Source organism: Bos mutus, chromosome 6, assembly GCF_027580195.1.
Source record: "Bos mutus isolate GX-2022 chromosome 6, NWIPB_WYAK_1.1, whole genome shotgun sequence".
Lineage (NCBI taxonomy): Eukaryota > Metazoa > Chordata > Mammalia > Artiodactyla > Bovidae > Bos > Bos mutus.
In genome coordinates this window covers 30,376,660-30,402,989 of record NC_091622.1, presented here as the reverse complement: position 1 = coordinate 30,402,989, position 26,330 = coordinate 30,376,660, and the positions used below count along the sequence as shown (strand labels likewise).

Genomic DNA, 26,330 nt, shown 5'->3' with positions numbered 1-26,330 from the left:
GGAGGGGGGAGAGGGGATACAGGATTTGGGGCCAGGGTTAAGGGTCAAGGGTAAAGTACATGGTTGGAAAAGACTTTATTAAGAAGATGTTGCTTGAGCAGAGATGTGAATGTGCTGGGAGGGGCATTAGGAATATCCTGCTTAGTGACCTTTAGTGGTGTTATGCCTGTTTAGGGAAAAGGAGTGGGTCCCATCATCATGGTCCCATCATCAACAGTGACAGACTTTATTTTGGGGGGCTCCAAAATCACTGCATATGGTGACTGCAGCCATGAAATTAAAAGACACTTGCTTCTTGGAAGAAAAGCTATGACCAACCTAGACAACATATTAAAAAACAGAGACATTGCTTCCCCAGCAAAGGTCCATCTATTCAAAGCTATGGTTTTTCCAATAGTCATGTATGGATGTGAGAATTGGACTATAAAGAAAGCTGAGGGCCAAAGAATTGATGCTTCTCAACTGTGGTGTTGGAGAAGACTCTTGAGAGTCCCTTGGGCTGCAAGGAGATCCAACCAGTCCATCCTAAAGGAGATCAGTCTTGGATGTTCATTGGAAGGACTGATGTGGAAGCTGAAACTCCAGTACTTTGGCTACCTGATGTGAAGAACTGACTTGAAAAGACCCTGATGCTGGGAAAGATTGAGGGTGGGAGGAGAAGGGGATGACAGAAGATGGGATGGTTGGATGACTTCACTGACTCAATGATCATGAGTTTGAGTAGACTCCAGGAGTTGGTGATGGACAGGGAGGCCGGCATGCTGCAGACCATAGGGTTGCAAAGAGTTGGACACAACTGAGCGACTGAACTAAACTGACTGACTAGGGCTAATGCTAGAAAGTGAAGGACCTAAGGTCACAAGGTGAGGAGTAGAATAGGGCAAGGACTTTATCTAGTTAATAAGCCCATAGGCTATTTGGCTTTTATTCTGAATGAGAATAAAAGGAGCTAAAGGAGCATACTGAGCAGAGGAGTAAAATGACCTGATTAATATGTTTAAAAGTCTTCAAGGGTATAGGGAAGTGGTAGTAGAATCATGAATACTTTTGTAATAACTAAGGCAAAAAAAAAGGATGGAAGCTTAGACCATTCTCGTACCTATGGATGTGAATGAGAAGTAGTTAGATTCTGGATATACTCTTAAGGTAGAGCAGAGAGGCTTTATTGATGGATTGCAAATGGAACGGCAGAGAAGGGAGTATGGATGACCCTAAGATAATTTGACCTGGGCAACTGGAAGGATGGAGTTAACAGTAACTGGGATAAGGAGTACTCTCTTGAGTGTGATAGAGAACAGCGTTAGAAGGAAAGATTGGCAATTAAGTCTTGGACATGCTGTGTTTGAGAAGACTCTTGGACATCTAAGTGGACATGTCAGGTAGGCAATTTAGATTTGTAACATTAGGTTCTGGAGAAAGGTCTAGGTTCCACATGTATATTTAGGTGTTGTCAGGATGAAAACTGCAGTGTTAGTTGCTCAGTTATGTCTGACTCTTTGCAACCCAATGAACTATAGCCCGCCAGGCTCCTGTGTCCTTGAAATTCTCCAGGCAAGAATACCAGAGTGAGTTACCATTCCTTTCTCCAGGGAATCTTCCCGACCCAGGGATGGAACCTGGGTCTCCTGCATTGCAGGCCCTTGATATTAAAAGACACACGATTAGATAAAATCACTAAGAGACACTGTAGTATAGCTGGAATACAGACAATGCCTTGATTGAAGGACTTAGGCCAGGGGAACTCTTGATTTTAGGAACGGAGCGACATGAGAAGAAACTGGTAGAAGATTCTAAGAAGGAACAGTCATTGAGGTAAAACTCAAAAAGTTGTGTGATGAGAGGCTAAGTGAGGAAAGTGATGCAAGAGATCAAGACTGTCCTCTGCTAAGATGAGGACTTTCTCTTAAAATGAATTTCCTCTTGTACATAAGCTTAGGTGAACATGCCTTTGTCTTGAATTTTACTCTGAAATAAAAAATAGTGATGATCCTATGTGGTAGATCCTGAGGAAAATTGATACATTAGCACTCCAAATTTTACTTTTTATTTTGAAAAGAATTTAAATTTACAGAAAAGTTACAAGAAAAACCAGTTTCCACAAGCTTTTTAAAAAGATTCATCCTTTGTTAACATTTTTCCACGTTGCTTGTCACCTTCGTATAATAATAGAATTATTGTATTTTTATTTATTTTTTTATGCCTGCACTGGACTTTCTCTAGTTACAGTGAGTGGGGACTACTCCAGTTGTAGTGCTCAGGCTGCGCATTGCATTGATTTCTCTTGTTGCAAAACATGGGCTCTGGGTACTCAGGCTTCAGTGCTTGCAGCTCACAGGCTATAGAGCACGGGCTCAGTAGTTGTGGTGCCTGAGCTTAGCTGTCCTACATTACATGGGATCTTCCTGGACCAAGGATCAAACTTGTTTCCCCTTAAAATATAAATTGATGTACTCATTCCTCCACTAAGAATGTCTTGTAATGAAAAAAAATAATTAGCTGAACGAAGCTTTGTGCTTAGTAATGTAGTTGTTTTTCCCTCTGATTTAAGTTCCTTATCTTTTGATGGACAGATTACAAACAGTTTGATTTCAAGGACAGGTGGTTAGTCCATGAATCATATTTTGAGTAGTACTCTATAATAAAATTTTCTCTAGCATCATGCATTGGGTTTAGTTCATCATGTGTCTTTGGTTTAATCTGAAATTATCTCAGCCTTTTTTTTGGTTCCCATGATTTTCGTTGCTTGTGAAGGTAATAAACCAGGTTTTTTAGGATGTCTCTCACTTTCTACATGGCTTCCCTGTGGCTCAGACAGGAAAGAATCTGCCTGCAATGCGAGAGACCCAGTTTCGATTCCTGGGTCAGGAAGATACCCTGAAGAAGGGAATGGCACCCCACTCCAATATTCTTGTCATGGACAGAGGAGCCTGGCAGACTACTGTCCATGGGGTTGCAAAGAGTCAAACATGACTGAGTGACTGACACTTTGATTTTTTCAATTTCTACACCCCTAATGCACCCAAGAATTGATGCTTTTGAAGTGGGGTGTTGGAGAAGACTCTTGAGAGTCCCTTGGACTGCAAGAAGATCAAACCAGTCAATCCTAAAGGAAATGAGTCCTGAATATGCATTGGAAAGACTTAAGCTAAAGCTGAAACTCCAGTACTTAGGCCACCTGATGTGAAGAACTGATTCATTGGAAGAGACCCTGATGCTGGGAAAGATCGAAGGCAGGAGGAGAAAGGGATGACACAGGATGAGATGGTTGGATGGCATCACTGACTTGATGAACATCACTTTGAGTAAGCTCCAGGAGTTGTTGATGGACAGGGAAGCCTGGTGTGCTGCAGTCCATGGGGTTACAATGAGTCAGAAATGACTGAGCAACTAAACTGACTGATACCATAGATTAGTTTATCAATTTTTCAACAATGCATAAGAGAGTTTACCCTTCTCTCCGTAGAGTTTTGTTTGTTCTCTTTTGTTCTCTCCTAATTGATGGGCTTAAGTTGAATTCTCAAGCCTGAAATTAGAATTTGCCATTTCTTCAAGTAGCACCTTTTTAAAGGAATGGCATTTGGCAATCTGGGAGTGAAGTGTGTTCTTTCTTTGCTGTTAGGTGAAACGGGATTGTCATTGCCCTTTCAGCAAGAATGGGCTAGGATATGAGAGAGAATGTTGTGGGGTTTTTGTTATTGTTGCTTTTAAAATCGTAAGTTTGTGATAATATATTTTATTCTGACCTAATACTGTAAGACTCTTCCTTGCCTTTCCTCTGTATTTCCTTCTCTGATAGTGAGAACTCTGCTTCCACCAGTATCATTATATTTGCTAATTTGTTCAGTCACCCAGTACACGTATAATAGTTTCAGAATTGCTGTTGTCATACTGCTTGACTGTAAAGCCCACTAAGAGTTTAAGATTTGTTCATAAGTTTTATGTTGTCTTTAGGTGAAGGTGTATGGTTACAGTACTTAGATTATTTATTGAAAATTTTCTTTGTTATTCACTTCAAGTGTAGTTCAGTATGTTAATTTTTGTTTGTATTCCTTTTAGGGTTTTTTTTCCATTGTCCCTTTTAAAAAAATTTTTTACCTTCAAATATTTAAAATATTGACATGGTTCCAAAAATCAAAACTCTACATAGAATGTGCTTAGAGAATAATTAAAGTAGGAAATGGCAACCCACTCCAATATCCTTGCCTGGAAAATCCCATGGACAGAGGAGCCTGGCAGGCTGCAGTCCGTGGGGTTACAAAGAGTCGGACATGACTGAGCATCTAAGCACAGAGAAGTAGTAACTTCCTGTCCCTTCTCTACCAGCCTCTTCCTCCTCCCACCTCAGAACTAACCAGTTAGTTTTTTGTCATACTTTGTTTCTCTTTCATGTGTCTTTTTTCTTCTTTGCTACACAGAAGTTAGCACTCTATCTTGTGCTGTCTATGAATAAATAATGTGTATGTATAGATGTATGTGTACATTTATTCTTTGTTTTATTAACTTCAGTTCAGTCTCTCAGTCATGTCCGACTGTGATCCCACGGACTGTAGCACGCCGGGCTTCCCTGTCCACCAACTCCTGGACCTTGCTCAAACTCATGTCCATTGAGTCGGTGATGCCATCCAACCATCTCATCCTCTGTCATACATGATATATATCCTGGAAATCATGTCAGCTCATAAAAATCTTTATTGTTTTTCACAACACTGTTTTCCATAGTTACAATCAGTTACAATCAATATATGGGCCTTTTTAATTATCAGGGTTTCTTAACCTTGACACTGCTGACACTTTGCGCCAGGTAGTTCTTTGTTCTGAGGGGCTGCTGTGTATGTTGTAGAATGTTTAACAGAATCCCTGACCTCTACCAGTTAAATGCCAGTAGCACCTCGCTAGGCAAGACAATCAAAAATGTCTCCAGCCACTGTCACATGTCCTCTAAGGGAAATTGCCTCCCTTTTGAGAACCACAGATAGAGATAATTTTATTTCTTAGGTATGGTCTTGCTCCCTGTCTCCTGTACAGTGTTGCTAACCTCCGTCCATAGTTCATCAGTCATTCTATCTAGTCCCTTAAATCTATTTCTCACTTCCACTGTATAATCATAAGAGATGTGATTTAGGTTATACCTGAATGATCTAGTGGTTGTCCCTAGTTTATTCAATTTAAGTCTAATTTGGCAATAAGGAGTTCATGATCTGAGCCACAGTCAGCTCCCAGTCTTGCTTTTGCTGACTGTATAAAACTTCTCCATCTTTGGCTGCAAAGGGTATAATCAACCTGATTTCAGTGTTGACCATCTGGTGATGTCCATGTGTAGAGTCTTCTCTTGTGTTGTTGGAAGAAGGTGTTTGCTATGACTAGTACATTCTCGGCAAAACTCTGTTAGCCTTTGACCTGCTTCATCCTGTACTCCAAGGCCAGATTTACCTGGTGTTACTCCAGATATTTCTTGACTTCCTACTTTTGCATAATGAAAAGGACATGTTTTTGGGGTGTTAGTTCTAAAAGGTCTCGAAGGTCTTCATAGAACCATTTAACTTTAGCTTCTTCACCATTACTGGTCAGGGCACAGACTTGGATTGCTATGATATTGAATGATTTGCCTTGGAAATGAACAGAGATCATTCTGTTGTTTTTGAGATTGCATCCAAGTACTGCATTGCAGACTCGTTGACTATGATGGCTACTCCATTTCTTCTAAGGGATTCTTGCCCACAGTAGTAGATATAATGGTCATCTGAGTTATTCACCCAACAGTCCATTTTAGTTCACTGATTCCTAAAATGTCAGTATTCACTTTTGTCATCTCCTGTTTGACCACTTCCAATTTGCTGTGATTCATGAACCTAACATTCCAGGTTCCTATGCAGTATTGCTCTTTACAGCATCGGACCTTGCTTCCATCACCAGTTACATCCACAGCTGGGTGTTCTTTTTGCTTTGGCTCCGTCTCTTCATTCTTTCTGGAGTTATTTCTCCACTGATATCTAGCAGCATGTTGGGCACCTACCAACCTGGGGAGTTCATCTTTTAGTGTCCTATCTTTTTGCCTTTTCGTACTGTTCATGGGGTTCTCAAGGCAAGAATACTGAAGTGGTTTGCCATTCCCTTCTCTTGTGGACCACATTTTATCAGAACTTTCTGCCATGACCCGTCCGTCTTGGGTGGCCCTGCGTGGTATGGCTCATGGTTTCATTGAGTTAGACAAGGCTGTGGTCCATGTGATTAGATTGGTTAGTTTTCTGTGATTATGGTTTTCAGTCTGTCTGCCTTCTTCTGGAGAAGGATAAGAGGCTTATGGAAGCTTCCTGAAAATGGGTCTTTTTCTGATGGGTGGGGCCATGTTCAGTAAATCTTTAATGCAATTTTCTGTTCATGGGTGGACCTATGGGATTTAAGGGACTAGATCTGATAGACATAGTGCCTGATGAACTACAGGCACTCCTGACTTTGTACAGGAGACTGGGTTCAAGACCATCCCCAAGAAAAACAAATGCAAAAAAGTAAAATCGCTGTCTGAGGAGGCCTGTAAAAGAAGAGAAGTGAAAAACAAAGAGGAAAGGAAAGATATACCCATTTGAATGCAGAATTCCAGAGAACAGTAAGGAGGGATAAGAAAGGCTTCCTTGGTGATCAGTGCAAAGAAATATAGGAACAATAGAATGGGAAAGACTAGAGATCTCTTCAAGAAAATTAGAGATACCAAGGGAACATTTCATGCAAAGATGTGCTCAATGAAGGACAGAAACGGTATGGACCTAACAGAACCAGAAGATATTAAGAAGAGGTGGCAACAATACACAAAAGACATGTACAAAAAAGATCTTCACAGCCCAGATAATGACGATGGTGTGATCACTCGTCTAGAGCCAGACGTTCTGGAATGTAAAGTCAAGTGGGCCTTAGGAAGCATCACTATGAACAAAGGTAGTGGCGGTGATGGAATTCCAGTTGAGCTATTTCATATCCTAAAAGGTGATGCTGTGAAAGTGCTGCACTCAATATGTCAGCAAATTTGGAAAACTCAGCAGTGGCTCACTGCTACAGGACTGGAAAAGGTCAGTTTTCATTCCAATCCCAAAGAAAGGCAATGCCAAAGAACGCGCAAACTACCACACAGTTGTACTCATCTCACACGCTAGTAAAGAAATGCTCAAAATTCTCCAAGCCAGGCTTCAGAAATACATGAACTATGAAATTCCAGACGTTCAGGCTGGTTTTAGAAAATACAGAGGAACCAGAGGTCAAATTGCCAACATCTGCTGGATCATCGAAAATGCAAGAGAGTTCCAAAAAAAATCTATTTCTGCTTTATTGACTATGTCAAACCTTTTGACTGTGTGAATCATAATAAACTAGAAAATTCTGAAAGAGATGGGAATACCAGACCACCTGACCTGCCTCTTGAGAAATCTGTATGCAGGTCAAGAAGCAACAGTTAAAACTGGATATGAAACAATGGACTGGTTCCAAATTGGGAAAGGAGTACGTCAAGGCTGTATATTGTCACCCTGCTTATTTAAATTATATGCAGAGTACATAATGAGAAACGCTAGGCTGGATGAAGCACAAACTGGAATCAAGATTGCCAGGAGAAATATCAATAACCTCAGATATGCAGATAACACCACCCTTATGGCAGAAAGCAAAAAACTAAAGAGCCTCTTGATAAAAGTGAAAGAGGAGAGTGGAAAAGTTGGCTTAAAGCTCAACATTCAGAAAACTAAGATCATGGCATCCAGTCCCATCACTTAATGGCAAATAGATGCAGAAACAGTGGCAGACTTTATTTTGGGGGGCTCCAAAATCACTGCAGATGGTGACTGCAGCCATGAAATTAAAAGATGCTTACTCCTTGGGGAAAAAGTTATGACCAACCTAGACAGCATACTAAAAGGCAGACATTACTTTGCCAACAAAGGTCCATCTAGTCAAGGCTGTGGTTTTTCCAGGAGTCATATGTGGATGTAAGAGTTGGGGTATAAAGAATGATGAGTGCCAAAGAATTGATGCTTTTGAATTGTGATAATGAAGAAGACTCTTTGAGATTCTTTTGCAATTAAAGGAGATCCAACCAGTCTGTCCTAAAGGAAATCAGTCGTAAATATTCTTTGGAAGGACTGATGTTCAAGCTGAAACTTCAATACTTTGGCCACCTGATGCAAAGAGCTGACCTATTTGAAAAGAGCCTGATGCTGGGAAAGATTTAAGGTGGGAGGAGAAGGGGAAGACAAAGCATGAGGTGGCTGGATGGCATCACCGATCAATGGACATGAGTTTATGTAAACTCCGGGAGTTGGTGATGGACAGGGATGCCTGGCGTGCTGCGGTTCTTGGGGTCGCAAAAAGTTGGATACAATTGAGAGACTGAACTGAACTGATAGAGATAGTAGAAACTCTGACAATTGGTGGAAGTATCTCAGGAAACATAATAGATAACAAGGAGCTGAAGGTAGAATCCTAGGTAATCAGTCAGTTCAGTCGCTTAGTCGGATCTTTGCGACCCCATGAACTGCAGCATGCCAGGCCTCCCTGTCCATCAGCAACTGCTGGAGTCTACCAAAACCCAAGTCCATTGAGTCGGTGGTGCCATCCCACCATCTCATCCTCTGTCGTCCCCTTCTTCTCATGCCCTCAATCTTTCCCAGCATCAGAGTCTTTGCTAATGAGTCAGCTCTTCCCATCAGGTGGTCAAAGTGTTGGAGTTTCAGCTTCAACCATTAGTCCTTCCAATGAACACCCAGGACTGATCTCCTTTAGGATGGACTGGTTGGATCTCCTTGTAGTCCAAGGGACTTTAAAGAGTCTTCTCCAACACCACAGTTCAAAAGAAACTATTTTTCGGCCCTCAACTTTGTTTATAGTCCAATTCTCACATCTGTACATGACTACTGGAAAAACCATAACTTTGACTGGACACACCTTTGTTAGCAAAGTGATGTCTCTGCTTTTTAATATGCTGTCTAGGTTGGTCATAACTTTTTTCCCCAAGGAGTAAGCGTCTTAATTTCATGGCTGCAGTCACCATCTGCAGTGATTTTAGAGCCTGAAAAAATAAAGTCAGATGCTATTTCTGCTGTTTCCCCATCTATTTGCCATGAAGTGATGGGACTGGATGTCATGATCTTAGTTTTCTGAATGTTGAGCTTTAGGCCAACTTTCTCATTCTCCTCATTCACTTCATCAAGAGGCTCTTTAGTTCTTCTTCACTTTCTGCCATAAGGGTGGTGTCATCTGCATATCTGAGGTTACTGACATTTCTTCCTAGGCTCTTGAGTCCACCTTGGAATCCTAGATAATACTGGAGTTCAAAAAGGTAAAAAAAAGGAAGAAAGCCTTCTATACAGATTAAAGACAGGTGACACCACCCTTATGGCAGAAAGTGAAGAGGAACTAAAAAACCTCTTGATGAAAGTGAAAGTGGAGAGTGAAAAAGTTGGCTGAAAGCTCAACATTCAGAAAACGAAGATCATGGCATCCGGTCCCATCACTTCATGGGAAATAGATGGGGAAACAGTGTCAGACTTTATTTTTTTGGGCTCCAAAAAATAGCAGTCATCACTGCAGATGGTGACTGTAGCCATGAAATTAAAAGACGCGTACTCCTTAGAAGGAAAGTTATGACCAACCTAGATAGCATATTCAAAAGCAGAGACATTACTTTGCCAACAAAGGTCCGTCTAGTCAAAGCTATGGTTTTTCCTGTGGTCATGTATGGATGTGAGAGTTGGACTGTGAAGAAGGCTGAGCACCGAAGAATTGATGCTTTTGAACTGTGGTGTTGGAGAAGACTCTTGAAAGTTCCTTGGACTGCAAGGAGATCCAACCAGTCCATTCTAAAGGAGATCAACCCTGGGATTTCTTTGGAAGGAATGATGCTGAAGCTGAAACTCCAGTACTTTGGCCACCTCATGTGAAGAGTTGACTCATTAGAAAAGACTCTGATGCTGGGAGGGATTGGGGGCAGGAGGAGAAGGGGACGACAGGATGAGATGGCCAGATGGCATCACTGACTTGATGAACGTGAGTCTGAGTGAACTCCCAGAGTTGGTGATGGACAGGGAGGGCTGGCATGCTGCGATTCATGGGGTCACAAAGAGTCAGACACGACTGAGCGACTGAACTGAAGAGGTAAAGGAAAAATCAGAAGTAATGATACTGCAGAACCCATGGGTGAGGGTTGGGGGTGGGGCTGCATTTTCAAAGAACAGTGTTTGAGACCACAGAAGGACAGATAACTAATGAACGATTTGGGGGTTTTGTTGTTGTTTTAAATCACATTTGACTTTATAGAGGATATTATTGCCCTTAGAACAATTACCCTGAGGCGATGGGGCAGAAGATTATATAACAGTAGAAGATATATACGGAGAAGGCAATGGCACCCCACTCCAGTACTTTTGCCTGGAAAATCCCATTGACGGAGGAGCCTGGTAGGCTGCAGTCCATGGGGTCGCTAGAGTCGGACACGACTGAGTAACTTCACTTTGACTTTTCACTTTCATGCATTGGAGAAGGAAATGGCAACCCACTCCAGTGTTCTTGCCTAGAGAATCCCAGGGAAGAGGAAGCCTGGTGGGCTGCCATCTATGGGGTCACACAGAGTTGGACACGACTGAAGCGACTTAGCAGCAGCAGCAGCAGAAGATATATAACAGTAAGTTGAGAACCATAAAAGATATGAAGAAATAAAAATGCAATCTTGAATACATAGGCTTGGAGGCAAGCAGTTAAAGAGATAGATTCAGAGGAGAACATAGTAGACAGTTAATTCCTGTAGGCATTAGGCCTGGAATCCCTTAGCCCTGAGTGTGTGTGTAAAGGGAAAGGAATAAATAACTTGATCTGAGACCAGATAAAAGAACACAGAGTGGTTATTCTTGTTCTTGTAGATTTTTTCTTTTATTTTTAAAGCTTTATTCATATTGGAAAATGATAGATAATGAACATATATATGCCACCTACATTTAACAATTGTTACTATTTTCCTGTTGCATTATTTTGTTTATTATTATTAGCTGAAGTATTTTAAAATGAATAATAGATACCCGAACACTCGTCCCCTTAGTACTTGCTCTATATCCCACTTACATAAATACTACTATCAGTTCTCTACATCGTGTAATTCCCAGTTTATATTTAGGTTTCATGTGTTTTGTAGCTAGTTTTTCAAACCAGAATCCAAATAAGAAACATTTGAGTGTCATGACTCTTAATTACCTATACTTGGATCTTAAAATAGTACACTCCTCTCCTCTCTTTTTAAAGTACTTCAACTTACTGAAGAAATAGAGTCTTCTAGACAAAATAGACTTTTTCTGGTTGCTTCTTCATGATTGACTTGAATTTATTGCTCTATCTTTTCTATCTCCTATAAATTGACATTAAGTCGAAGGCTTGATAAGATTCACTGTCAGCCTGAAAACTTCCTACATCAAGAGACACATGAGTTTGTCCCACAGAATGGTGATGAATCTGATCACTAGTGTGATCAGTGTGAAAATTGTAAAAGGATTCCAACGTGAAAGCTTCATTTTCTCAGTGAACTCAGAGGCAGAAACCAGTTAGGAAGTGTGAATGTAGTAAGTCAGGGTGAAAATTTAGAGTTGAATATGTAAGGAATGAGAAATCTGGGTGTAATGGAAAGGGAGATATGTGTAATTGTCTTCATTAAAGGAAGAGATTTATTTAACCTTGTTACTTTAGAGCAGTTTTTCAGAGCAAGATTCAAGAAGTCAACCCAGAAGTTTGTTAAAATGGATACTTCTGTTCCTTCACAGTCCAGTTTATATGTTTTCAGGAGATTCTTAGTCATAACTGGAACCCTAACAGGTGCAGCTGAACTAAGTAAAGAGAAGTTACTAAAATACAGGTCCTGGATATGTGTCTAAAAGAACTGTCCAAAAACAGAATTAGCTGCATAGCGAAGTCTGCATTCTCTGGCACTAGGAATATACTTGACTATATTTCTTTCTCTGATCTCTGTGACTTCTACCCATTTGTTATACTTCTGATTTCTGATCTTCAGAATGCTTACTGTGTTAGAAAATCAAAATTTCAAAATGAATTCTGTTGTTTGGGAGAAACATGAATGAAATTTGGCTCACAGTGTCTTTTATGTAAGATAAACATATGAACTGAAATGTAATGAGATTAAAGTTAGTTGCTGTTGGATGAAGCCTTGTGTAAAACAAATGCTCCCTGTCTGCTAAACAAACATTTTGTTCTTGGTAGACAGTCTAATATTGAATGGACCATTTTGATTTTAACACTTCGATCACCTAGGTAGACTGTGAAAATCCTTTTATATTTTTATTAGTGTATGCATGATAATTTCTCAGGAACAACATGACAACACCCATCTTTTATTCAGGGTACAGGTGAAAAAAGTAGGAAAGAGAAGTTGGGTATGCAATGGATGAGTATATTAACAAAATGGTTCACGTTTTTGCTGTTCTTTTCTATCCTGGCCCAGAGAATTTGAAATATGTTCAAAGTATGCTGACTTTCTCAGTGTAGATGTACAACTGTACTGAAATGGAAAAAATAACAACTTGTTTTAATCTTTAACAGATACAGATTACATTTATTATTGAAAAGAACTGCAAATGTATTGTATTATATATGTACAGTTATATTCATCTATAATGAGATAACATTAGTAATACATTAAAATACTGTTTTTTTCCCCTCCGAAAATACTTTTAGTTCTGAGCCATCTGAAGATGAAGAGTCCCAAGGCCTTCCTACCATGGCCACTAGAAACAATAATGATATTTCAGAATTGGAGGACCTTTCGGAATTGGAAGACCTTAAAGATGCTAAACTTCAGACGTTGAAGGAACTTTTTCCACAAAGAAGTGACAGTGATTTACTTAAGGTTATACCCCTTTCTAGTAATTGGTTATTACAGCTGTAATGATGCTTAAAATGTCTCCTGTATCCAGTGCTATATTCAGTAGATAGTCATTTTTCTAAAAATATCTTATGTTTGAAGATAATTTGATAATAAAAGCAGATGCCAGAGATTTACTTGTTGAATCTTACAGTAGGTGAGGTTTATTCACCTATAAGTAATGAAATAACTTGAGCGTCTCTGTATCTCATATAGGTTGTGAAGTTTTTTGAGTTTGGATGGTTCTGAAATGGGGATAACCCTCTTCTCACTAGAAACATAGAAATGTCCAGAGACTTTTCTTCTTATTTTCCCCGTAATGATTAGGAGTTGCTTTTCACATTTAGTGCCCTGTGACCAGGGATGCTAAACACGCTACAGTACCGAGAACACAGCCGTGTAACAGAAAAGGAGTCCTGCCAGTGGCACCCTTGCTGAGAAATATTGATTGAACTATAGAAACAAAACAAGTGGCTGTAGTTTTACTGTTACAGTTATCTAGCTCTCTTTTTATAAGAGGAAATAAAAATTTACCGTTCAGTTAAGTTGTAGGTAGAGAATAAACCTCTGAAGATTAGTAAATAGTTTATCCCTAGCTCTGCCACTTAGTATTTGATTGAGCTCCGGGGAATCATTTAATTACAGGTTCATAGGTTTTTCACCTTTGTTTTGATCATCACCATCCCTAGCATCACTCCCCCAAGCTAAGGTGTGGAAGGCACCATATCTCTATGGTCTAGGCAGGTAACTTTGAAGCGGTGGATATTGGCACATACTCTTTTTTTAAGAGAGGTAGCTGCTGCTTCGCTTTGATAGGATATGACCATGTGAAATCAGTGACAGCCTGTTTTTATCAGATAATTCAGATTTTCAAATAAAAGACTGAATTTTTATTTGGTGTTGAACATCAACTTAAGAGCTTTATTGAGATATAGTTTAAATCTGTAAAGATCACCTGATTTTTTGGATTTTAGCGTATTTACAGAGTTGTACAACCATCACCATAATCTAATTTTAAAACATTTTAATCGTTCCAAAAAGAAACCTTGTACCTATTAGCAGTCACTCCCCATCTCCGTTCCCTGGCCAACCACTAATCTCTGTCTCTATAGACTTGCCTATTCTGGACATTTCATATCAGTGGGAACATTACCGTACATGTTTTTTCTCTTTTTTGATCGTATAGCATTTAGGACCTTTGTTTCCCCAAGGAGGGATTGGACCAGTGCCTCCTGCAGTGGAAGCACAGTCTTAACCCCTGGACCACCAGGAAAATCCCAGTGTGATCTTTTATAACTGACTTTCTGTGCTCAGTATACAGCTTTGAAGTTCATTCATGTTGTATCATATTTCATTCCTTTTTATAGTAACTAATTTAAAGAAAGACAAAACCAGAAATACCATTCAAGTCAAACAAAACATACCTGAAATAGAAGTGATCTAGGCCTGCTAGTTTGAACTCTTTTAAGTTTATATTATTTCCTTTGTTCTCTGATATATTTAATATGAATCTTTCTTTTTTCCCAAATTATTCTGATAACCTTTCTACTGTTAGCTCAGTGAAACTTGAATGGTATCTTGAGTCTACTTTTCCCCTGCAAGTAGTGTTACTTGCTTCCTGATGGGTTTTTTTCCCATAGGAAAAGAAGGAAAGAACGTAGCCACTAGTAGCAACACTGAAAGTATTGGAAAGAACTTTCAACAGAATAAACATGGTGGAGTATTAAAATAGTCAACATAAATCGCAGTTTAAAAATACTTTAGCTTGAGTGCCAGTTTTTCGTGTAGTTCAAGGGGATTTATTCCCTATAGAAGCATTTATCTCTAATTTTATAATTACAGTGGTAAAGTTGAATTGCTACATGAACTTTGTGTGTCTGTTTCACTAGTATTTGAAATTTGGGGAATTTAGCATAACACTTGCTCCAAAGCAAAGCACTCCCTGGAAGTAATCTGGATTTCAAGTGATCTCCCATCATTTTAAAAGATTTAAAGATAACATTTATAAATTACTCTTCAGAGGCTTTTAGACCCATATAAAATAATTCAAGGAGCTATGAAATATAAACTTAGTCCTACACTTGATAAGAATATGCTTTGTCTATTTTGAAAATGAGGAAAGGCTTACAAGATATTGGAGGATCCAAGAGGAAGAAAACTAGTATAGAAAAGAGCATTATTTTTTTGTTTTGAGGCTTTTAATTTAATGCAAAAATAGCTCATTTTAAAAATTAAGATCTTTTTAAAACAAATAACTCATTGGAAGTACAGGAAACTACGGCAAGAGAAAGTATGGGAGTTCTGAAATCTGAAAGTGTGAATTATGTAAGCCATCTATTAATATGTTCTTGAGTAAATTCAAGCAATTTAGTTTTTAGCAATTTAGAAATAGAGCATATTTCAAGAGTCCTTTATCCCTCTCGAGAAGTACTAGATTTAAAAAATAATTCCAGAGTTTATTTTAAATGCCTATCAGTGCCTGTCCTTCCTTCCCTCCCTCCCTTCCTTCCCCTCTCCCTCTCTTCCTTTCCCTCCCTTTCTCTCTCTCTCACACACACACACACCCCCACCCACCCAGTACCTGAACTCACTCATAGGTAGGAAGTTTTTGAGACTTCAAGGCCCAGTCTTACAATTAAAATAACAAAAACCTTGAGTGTACTGTACATATTTGACTATGTTTTATTTTTTCTTTTATAATGGTGATAAGTAAATCCATTAAATACATTTTAAGATAGATAAATTTAGACTTTTTAGACAAACCAGATATTCTGAAAATTTATCATCTGACTTACTGAAATTAAGCTATTATGTAGCTATTTCTCTACTTGTATATTTAATATATTGGTTTATATATTTAATATATTTAAATATTTGGTAAGTTTGTAAAATAATTCTTAAAGTATTGTTTTTAAAACAATCTTTTCTCATTTTGTTAGTTGATTGACTCAACAAGCACTATGGATGGAGCAATTGCTGCTGCCTTGCTGATGTTCGGTGATGCAGGTATGCCTGACTTCGTTTCAAGCCATGTTGAAGATAATACATATCTTCTCATTTTTATTGCTCATCAGTTTACCAAGCTTCTCCATGAATTCTTACAGGAACCTTAGGAAGTATTAATAGCTTCAGGGGTTTTAGATGAAAACAGTGAAGATTAAGAAGGTTTAAAAAAATAAGAAGGTTAACTGACTAACTTACCTGAGGTCTTACTTACCTGGAAACTGAATTTTCTAGGTTCCATTTTCTTGACCCTCCCAAAAAAGGGGAGGGGACAGTTTCATTGGTAATTTTGCTTGTCCTCTGCAGATCAGATATCTTAACAGTGAAGTTTTGGGAGATATATGTTCTTTAATAAGTGTCCTTTCTAATTCATTGTAGTTTTACTTCTCTAAATGAGAGTCAGGAACTTAAGGAAATCCTAGCTTGTAATTAGCATTCCTTTGTGTACTAAACATTTATACTATAGTCCGCTTTTAGAATACCAAATAAATATTTTTATATAAGCACCTCCAATTTTTTTCAGTAAATGCTGCCTAGATTTTTTTTTGTGTGTATGTACCGAGCAAGTAAAACTAACCTATAATCCCACTACTAAATAAGAAATGAAAGCAAGCCTAAATACTATATATAATCATTAGAATACAAAATATAGTATTGGTTTGCATTTTTAAGAAAAGTCATTTGATCATTTATCTTGGATAACTTGTCGTTACAATCAAAATTTATCTAATTACAAAATACCTCCATAACATTCCTCTCTGACACCAGTAGGATTAATTTATTGTTTCTCTACACATAAACATCACCAGATGATCAATACCAAAGTCAGACTGATTATATTCTTTTCAGCCAAAGATGGAGAAACTCTACACAGTCAGCAAAAACAAGACCAAGAGCTGACTGTGGCTCAGATCATGAACTTCCTAATGCCAAATTCAGACTTAAATTGAATAAACTAGGGAAAACCATTAGCCCATTCAGGTATGATCTAAATCAAATCCCTTAGGATTATACAGTGGAAGTGACAAATAGATTCAAGGGATTAGATGTGATAGAGTGCCTGAAGAACTATGGACGGAGGTTCGTGACATTGTACAGGAGGCAGTGATCAAAACCATCCCCAAGAAAAAGAAATGCAAAAGGCAAAATAGTTGTCTGAGGAGGACTTAACAAATAACTGAGAAAAGAACAGAAGCAAAGGAGAAAAGGAAAGCTAAACCCATCTGAATGTGGAGTTCCGAAGAATAGCAGGGAGAGATAAGAAAGCTTTCCTAACTGATCAGTGCAAAGAAATAGAGGAAAAGAATAGAATGGAAAAAACTAGAGATCTCTTCAAGAAAATAGAGAATACCAAGGGAACATGTTATGCAAAGATGGTCACAATAAAGGACAGAAACAATATGGACCTAACAGAAGCAGAAGATACTAAGAAAAGGTGGCAAGAATACACAGAAGAACTGTACAAAAAAGATCTTCACTACTCAGATAATCACGATGGTGTGATCACTCACCTAGAGCCAGACATCCTGGAGTCCAAAGTCAAGTGGGCTTTAGGTAGCATCACTACGAACAAAGCTAGTGAAGGTGATGGAATTCCAGCTGAGCTATTTCAAATCCTAAAAGATGATGCTGTGAAAGTGCCACACTCAATATGGCAGCAAAATTGGAGAACTTATCAGTGGCCACAGGACTGGAAAAGGTCAGTTTTCATTCCAGTACCAAAGAACGGCAATGCCAAAGATTGTTCAAACTGCTTCACAATTGCATTCACCTCACATGCTAGCAAGGTAATGCTCAAAACTCTCCAAGCGAGGCTTCAACGGTACGAGCCAAGAACTTGCAGATGTTCAAGCTGGATTTAGAAAAGGCAGAGAATTCAGAGACCAAATTGCCAACATCTGTTGGATCATAGAGAAAACAAAAGAATTCCAGTAAATATATACTTCTGTTTTATTGACTATGCTAAAACCTTTGACTGTGTAGATCACAACAAACTGTGGAAAATTCTGAAAGAGATAGGAATCCCAGACTCCCTTAACTGCCTCCTGAGAAATCTGTATGCAGGTCAAGAAGCAACAGTTAAAACCGGATATGGAACAACAGACTGGTTCCAAATTGGAAAAGGAGTATGTCAAGGCTGTATATTGTCATCCTGCTTATTTAACTTATATGTGGAGTATATCATGCAAAATGCCAGGTTGGATGAAGCACAAGCTGAAATCAAGATTGTGGGAAATATCAATAACCTCAGATATGCAGATGACACCACCCTTATGACAGAAGGCGAAGAGGAACTAAGGAGCCTCTTGATGAAAGTGAAGAGTAGAGCAAAAATGCTGGCTTAAAACTCAGCATTCAGAAAACTAAAATCATGGCATTCGGTCCCATCACTTCATGGCGAACAGATGGGGAAACAATGGAAACAGTAAGACTTTTATTTTCCTGGGCTCCAAAATCACTGCAGATGGTGATTGCAGCCATGAAATTAAAAGACGCTTGCTCCTTGGAAGAAAAGCTATGACCAACCTAGACAGCATATTAAAAAGCAGAGAGATTACTTTGTCAACAAAGATCTCTAGTCAAAGCTATGGTTTTTCCATTAGTCATGTAAAGATGTGAGAGTTGGATCATAAAGCTGAGCGCCAAAGAATTGATGCTTTTGAACTGTGGTCTTGAGAGTCCCTTGGACTGCAAGGAGATCCAACCAGTCCATCCTAAAGGAAATCTGTCCTGAATATTCATTGCTAAGGATGATGCTGAAGCTCCAATACTTTGGCTACCTGATGCAAAGAACTGACTCATTAGAAAAGACCCTGATGCTGGGAAAGATTGAAGGTGGAAGGAGAAGGGAACGACAGAGGATGAGATAGTTGAGTGGCGTCACCGACTTGATGAACATGAGTTTGAGCAAGCTCCGTGAGTTGGTGATGGACAGGGAAGCCTGGTGTGTTGCAATTCATGTGGTTGCAAAGAGTCGGACATGACTGAGTGACTGATCTGACTATTACTTAGCATTGATGTTTACATTATTTCATTACTACAATACAAAAGAAAGTAGCATTACAAGTAAACCTTTCTGGTTTTATTTCTGTAGCCTAAACGTCAAACCAGGATGCTGAGTCAAAGGGTATGCACATTTTGAAATATAATATGTACTTCAATGTTAATTGTAAAGGTTATGCCAATTTATGATTTCATTAGCAGTGTGAATATGCACCCATATTCCTAAGTGGATTTTTTTTTTTAATTATATACAAAAATAGAAAATACCATAATGTGTTTTCATGGGTCTAGTATCTTTCTTCTGCAGTTATCTACCTCATCTTAACCCCCTGCTTGGATTCCATAGATGATATTACTTTATCGACATGAAATTTTTTTAATTTTTTTTTTTGAAGGATAATTGCTTTACAGAATTTTGTTTTCTGCCAAACCACAACATGAATCTGCCATAGGTATACATATATCCCCTCCATTTTGAACCTCCCTCCCATCTCCCTCTCCATCGCACCCCTCTAGGTTGGTACAGAGCCCCTGCTTGAGTTTCTTAGCCATACAGCAAATTCCCATTGGCTATCTATTTTACATATGGTAATGTAAGTTTCCATGTTACTGTTTCCATACATCTCACCCTCTCCTTCCCTTTCCCCACGTCCATAAGTCTGTTGTCTGTCTGTTTCTCCATTGCTGCCCTGTAAGTAAATTCTTCAGTACCATTTTTTCTAGATTGCATATATATATATATATATATATATATATTTTATATATGTTTTAGAATACGATACTTACCTTTCTCTTTCTGCCTTACTTCATTCTGTATAATCGGTTCTAGGTTCATCCACCTCATTAGAAGTAACTCAAAGGTGTTCCTTTTATGGCAGAGTAATATTCCGTTTTCCACATGAAATATTTTAAATCTCTTTCTCACCAGTTTGAGCAACAGAATGGTATTGTATGGTGTGTGGCTGCTACCCACAGTGAATATTAAGATTCTTCCTTTTGCTTTGCTTACTAGCTGTGTAACCTTGGGCAGCATTGCCTAAGTTTTCTCTTTCTGTAGTAAAATAGTATATTAATAGTAGGATATTCTTAGGTTGTTATGAAACAATGATCCTTGTTACAAATTTCTTGTTATAGTGTGTGGCGAATAGTAAGTGCATAGTCCATATTAACATTTCTGTGCTTAAGGGCCGTCTGATACTAGAAATGGTACAAGAGAAAGCTGTGTCTTCATTACTGTATCCTACTGTAAAAACTCTGAAAAATTGTAGGCCCTGTTAATATTTGTTGAGTTGTTAAATGGGTTGGGGAGATTTTACATATTCTTTCTTGTCCTCATAATATCTCATATTTCAGAATCTTTCCAATGAAAACTTTGTTAAGTAACTATTCTACAGCAATGCATGGTCTTTTTTTGTCTTGAGCAGTTTGTATTATTCAGCTTTATTTATTAAACAAATACTCAGTATGTATCTACTACTGGATGCCAGATTCTGTTTTAGGCATGGAGGGTACATGCTGGAACGAAATGGACACAACCTCTACCCACATGTAGTTTACAGTACTTGTTAAAGTTGAACTTCAGCGGAGTTTTTTACTTGTCATTGTTGTACTAGACTTTGATTTTATTTCTTTGTTTGGAAGATATTGTCAAATGGCAAATTATAAGGAAAGAAGAAATTAAGGTTTTCTTGTTTAAGTAAACTTCCGTGCTGCTTCTTAGAATGGACAGGATAGTCATATCAATCATCTTCAGTATGGTACACTCTTGAGGTAATGTATAGAATGACAGCTTTGTCTCACTAACAGAGGGTCTTTTTAAATGCCTTGGACAGTTCACAAAGAGTCTCCAAATTCTGATGTTGGACATTGGTTTTACCACAAATTATAGTCTTTTATATGCAGTATCATCCTGCATATTAAACAATAAAGGTATGTTTTTTACATTGCCTTCTGAATGTTTTCATTTATGAATACTAAGTTAATAAAGACAAAAATAGGTATCCAAAATTTTTACCCTACTTTAAGTGGTAAAAATATGAATTTACTGATGTCATCCGGAATCTAGCTGATTCTTCCACCTCTGTATGTTTGTGCTTAGTCACTCAGTCGTGTCCAACTCTTTGCAACCCCATGGACTGGGGCTCCCCGGGCTCCTCTGTCCATGGGATTTCTCCAAAAATACTGGAATAGGTTGCCATTCCCTTGTCCAGGGTATCTTCCCAACCCCGGATCAAACCTGGGTCCCCTGCATTGCAGGCAGATTCTTTACCATCTGAGCTACTAGGGAAGCCCTAGTTCTCTATGTATGTGTCAGTGTAAGAGTAGGTAAAAACGTTTTTATGTGACTGTGATTCTGGTTTTTTTTTTTTTTTTTTGTTGTTTTGTAACCATATTTATTTCTAAAAGTCTACTCATTTCTTTATAACAGTGTATTCTGACTTGTCTAATAGCTTATTGACAGGCACTTAAATGCTTAGGTAAAAATTTTTATGTATGCCTAAATAATCATTCTCCCTCAGTTTTTTATAAGTAAATTCCTGGAAAAAGAATTATTGAACTGAAAGACACACACATCTAAAATTCTGAGGTGTGTTATTTAGATTGCCTTCCAGATAGGGTATAACAATTTATAGTGTTGTAACATGACTGCCCACAGTATGCTGTGACTTCCTTTTACTACTCCTTTTAATCTTAGGATGGAAAAAAAGGTACTGTGTTTTCCCTGTCTTTAGTTATTAATGATGTTGATCATCTTTTCTCTTTCTTTTTCCCCTATTGAATTGCCTGTTAGTGTTCTTTGTTCATATTTTCTTTTTTGCAGTTTCATGTTTTACTTTTTATGTTTTAAATATGCTTTTCTTTATTTTAAGAAAGGATTAAACATATCTAGGTGACATGGTGTAATCACCTAGTTTGAAACTTTTCAGACTTTGAATATTAGAATATTATTATTAATGGTAGTTATTAGTAATATGCCTAATTACTGGATATGACTGAATTGAATGGTAGTCACTTAACCCCAGCAAATATGTGGGTAATGATAGAGTGGATGCCAGCAGTTAGTTGGTGTATGCAGAATGCACATTTACTTTATGAAATAAAGTGGGGAAAATTTAAGCATGCATACTTAAAGCATGTAATTATTATACATTGAAATGTTGATTGCATTCAATTTGGTTATAGCCGTATTATGACATTTTCATGCTTACAGCTTAAAAGCTGTTGTGTCTGTACTTATTTTGAATATTCCTACAACTTTTATTTCTAACTGCATAGTTAGGGTACTGATACAGTTAATACTGAACTCTTAAACCTTTGTAAGCTTTCAGCAAATACTTTCTTACAAGCACTGCAGTATGTCTCTGGAATTTGCTCTCTGAGAGTGAAGGTACTGAAGAAGTATATGAATGTATACAAAGTAAAACATAAGTAACATAGCTTTTCCAAATCATGTAGATGGAGTTTTTCTATCAGTCGTGACAGAATGTGCACATTTCCTATTACTGTCGTACAGCACTCTCTTGTGCTGTACTCTCTTGTTTTTAGGTTAAAAGCATTCATCTCTTGATTTCTCTGTTTCTCAGTTCCTCCTAATTGGTAAAATGAGTATGTATTTACTTGGTAGATTTGTTGTGGAAAGTAAATGAAACAGCTGTTTATAAAAGCCCACTGCGAAGCCTGGTACATAGTAGATACTTAATTATTGACAATTATTTGATGCTATTCAGATAAGCTGATGGGCTCAATTTTTTTCCACTACTGAACATTCAGTCATTGAGGAGAACCTCTTCTTTCTACTATAGAATTACTTGTCAGTTCAAAGATATATATCATTAGCATTAAATAATGTGATAGTTTAGAAATACATATAGTCTTACAGTGATTTCTACTTTTGAAAGTCTGAAAAGGATCTCTTTATTTTTCCTTCAATGCAGTTAACATTTATTGCATGTATGTCATATGTAGAAGAAATAATACTGTCCTGATATCAAGAGAACTATTAAGTGTAGTTTGCCCTTTTTTTTACATTAATGATTCTTGTATTATATCAGTGTGAACTTTGCATGTCCTTGTCTGTTTTAGAAGGTGGTGGACCCAGGAAAAGAAAATTATCTTCTTCTTCAGAGCCATTCGAGGAAGATGAATTTAATGATGATCAATCTATGAAAAAGAAGAGATTGGATCATGTGAGTTACATTTGAATTGCAGCATCAAAATTAGCTACTTAAGCACAGACTATGTTGAATCTGAATTTACAAAAATACATCTCAGTGAATCAGTCTTCTCTCTCACAGAAGTATTAATTGCTTATCTCTGAATTATAAAACTGATTTTTAAAATATTCTAGTGGTGTAGTAAAGTAACTTTTGGGAAAAACATACTTTAAATTTTATCTTGTAAAATGTGTGTGTATATACATATAATTGTACAATGCTTACATAAAACAGTTGTTACTAGCACCAGCACTATTTCAAACTCCTCGGTGACAACTACTTATAATTCCTATAGATGACTCCTTTGATATTTAACTGCTTATCTGAAAATAATATTAGTTATGCTTTTACTGGGTTATTGTGGTTTTCTATTAACTTTTACTTTGTGAAATAAATCTGCTAAGAGGCCTCCCAGTGAATCTAGACATAGTCTTTCATGTCTGCATTCATGACAGCACAATTTCTTTTTGGCGATCAAAGTCAGTCACCCCAATTAGCACAGTAACCCCTTTCTTTGCCTGATTTAGTCTCCACCTTAATTTAATGGGATAGCTGTTGTATCCCTCCATAGAAGTATTCTTCCCATGGTAGGAAGTAAAAATTCTGAGTTTTAGGTTTGAATAACCACTAGTATAAGAGAGTAGGCCCACATTTTAGTTTATAAACCTGTGTATAACGGCCATGGAAGAAATAGCATTGTATTTATTGATGGCTGATTCAAAGCATTCACTTTGCTTTTACGTCTGTTGAATAGCATGTTAGCCTTGTGGGGTGTTATCAACAAATTCACATTCTAAATTTTCATTAAGTGATACCACTGCTCTGTAAGCCAGCTGCATCTAGGAATTGAGACACATGGTAAGATCAGTGAAACAAGATCTGTTGATGAACACATGCATCAAAGGACTCAAATCTGAAAGACAGAAAATGTACTCTAGAATTTAAAGCTTTTAAAAGTACCAGTGTTGTCATGTTCAGCATCAACTCCAGATAGAGATTTGAAGCTGAAGCCAGTGGTAGTTTGGTTATTGGTGTTTAGTTGCCAGTTGTGTCAACTCTTTTGCAACCCTTTGGACTGGAGCCCACCATGCTCCTCTGTCCATGGGATTTCCCAGGCAAGAATAGTGGACTGGGTTGCCATTTCCTTCTCCAGGGAATCGTCCCAACAGAGGGATCTAACCCACGTCTCTTGCACTGGCAGGCAGATTCTTTAACACTGAGCCACCAGGGAAGTCCAGTGGTAGTTTATCACTTAACAAATGGAACCTCTTAAGAGAATTGTTCAAGTCAGTCTTGGAATTCACTATGCTGCTACTAAGTCATTTCAGTCGTGTCCGACTCTGTGTAACCCCATAGACAGAAGCCCACCAGGCTCCCCTGTCCCTGGGATTCTCCAGGCAAGAACAATGGAGTAGGTTGCCATTTCCTTCTCCAATGCATGAAAGTGAAAACTGAAAGTGAAGTCGCTCAGTCATATCCAACTCTTAGAGACCCCATGCACTAGCTATAGCAAAAATGGATGGACCGGCCAAATCTGCATTGATATATTTACTTAATTCTTCTCTGTTATAGCGAATTATTGCAAAAACAGGACCCAAATGAAAACATTTAGCTTTATCAAGCCTGTCCCTCTACAGAAGCTGAACTCAACCCCAGTTTTTTTTTCTTTTGCCTCCAAAAACCATTCTCTGATACAGTCTTTTAGTAAAAATGTGTTAGCAGCATTTATGACTTACTATTTAAAGTGAGCATTTAAAATACTAATTACTGTAATTGAAGGTGAGGATGCAAATATGGTTTTAGAATTTTGAGAAACTTAACTTTGGAGTAGTCATTGCCACCATTTTTAGAAGCCTAGACTGATGACAAAAGAGTGCATTATGTATTGTGGAAAATTTTTCTTCACAGTGACTTGTGATTTTGAAGAACTTGAACCCTCAGAGAAATGTTTTAAATTCACAAGTGTTGGTTTCGGAAAACAGATTGGATTTGAGGAGATAGAAAATGAGAATATTGAAGAGCTAGGGTCCCAACCTGTTTATCTCACCACAAAAGACTTCCTGCTGATACCATGTTAATGTAGATGATGTTAAGGACGGTGACAGTGAAATTCAAAAACCTATACCATGACAGATTAGCAATGTTAACTGGTGTTTTAAACGTTATTGAAAACAATTCTACTGATGTGAAGATACAAATTTGGTTTTAATGCTGAACATAGTAGGAGAGTTGTGCATGGCATGCAGTTGAATCTTCAACCTTCCAGGCACTTTTAATATGAGAACAGGAGGCTAGCAAAGTAGCTGAAATTTATTGATTTTATTTATTTGCTTATTTTTAACTTAATGTTTACATTTTCAGCCATATAGTAGAGATGACACAAAGACAGTGAGGCATGTCTTTCCATTGCTGCTCATTTTCAAATAACTCTTCATCTACTATTTCATAGTAACTCATAAACTATAGCCCTTCCAATGCTCACATTCCAAGCAGACTTGAGTTCATACTTATTGGAGTATTTATGCATTTCTTAATCATTTAATGTGTAAAATTGCACTATCCTTCTTTTAAGATTTTCTTCTATTTTTTTAATGGGTCACTAATGAAGTAGGAAGTCAAGAAGCACCTGGAGTAACAGACAAATTTGGCCTTGGAATACGGAATGAAGCAGGGCAAAGACTAATAGAGTTTTGCCAAGAAAATGCACTGGTCATAGCAAACACCCTCTTCCAACAACACAAGAGAAGACTCTACACATGGACATCACCAGATGGTCAACACCAAAATCAGATTGATTATATTCTTTGTAGCCAAAGATGGAGAAGCTCTATACAGTCAACAAAAACAAGACCAGGAGCTGACTGTGGCTCAGACCATGAACTCCTTATTGCCAAATTCAGACTTAAATTGAAGAAGGTAGGAAAAACCACTAGACCAGTCAGGTATGACCTAAATCAAATCCCTTATGATTATACAGTGAAAGTGAGAAATCGATTTAAGGGCCTAGATCTGATAGATAGAGTGCCTCATGAACTATGGAATGAGGTTCGTGACATTGTACAGGAGACAGGGATCAAGACCATCCCCATGGAAAAGAAATGCAAAAAAGCAAAATGGCTGTCTGGGGAGGCCTTACAAATAGCTGTGAAAAGAAGAGAGGCGAAAAGCAAAGGAGAAAAGGAAAGATACAAGCATCTGAATGCAGAGTTCCA

At 38.0% G+C, this 26,330-nt stretch overlaps 1 protein-coding gene across 4 annotated transcripts in view; it reads left to right on the top strand.

Annotated features, from left to right (window-relative positions):
• SMARCAD1 (SNF2 related chromatin remodeling ATPase with DExD box 1) overlaps positions 1-26,330 on the top strand; it is a 90,938-nt gene that overhangs the window by 26,492 nt on the left and 38,116 nt on the right. For 2 of the 4 annotated variants that reach the window (XM_070372142.1, XM_070372143.1), the window contains exons 4-6: positions 12,712-12,883; positions 15,838-15,904; positions 22,988-23,091. In XM_070372142.1, the coding sequence (XP_070228243.1) occupies positions 12,712-12,883; positions 15,838-15,904; positions 22,988-23,091 (343 nt within the window). Of the gene's footprint in view, positions 1-55; positions 10,661-12,711; positions 12,884-15,837; positions 15,905-22,987; positions 23,092-26,330 lie in introns of those variants that run through there. The other 2 variants (XM_070372145.1, XM_070372144.1) reach the window with 2 other exon arrangements.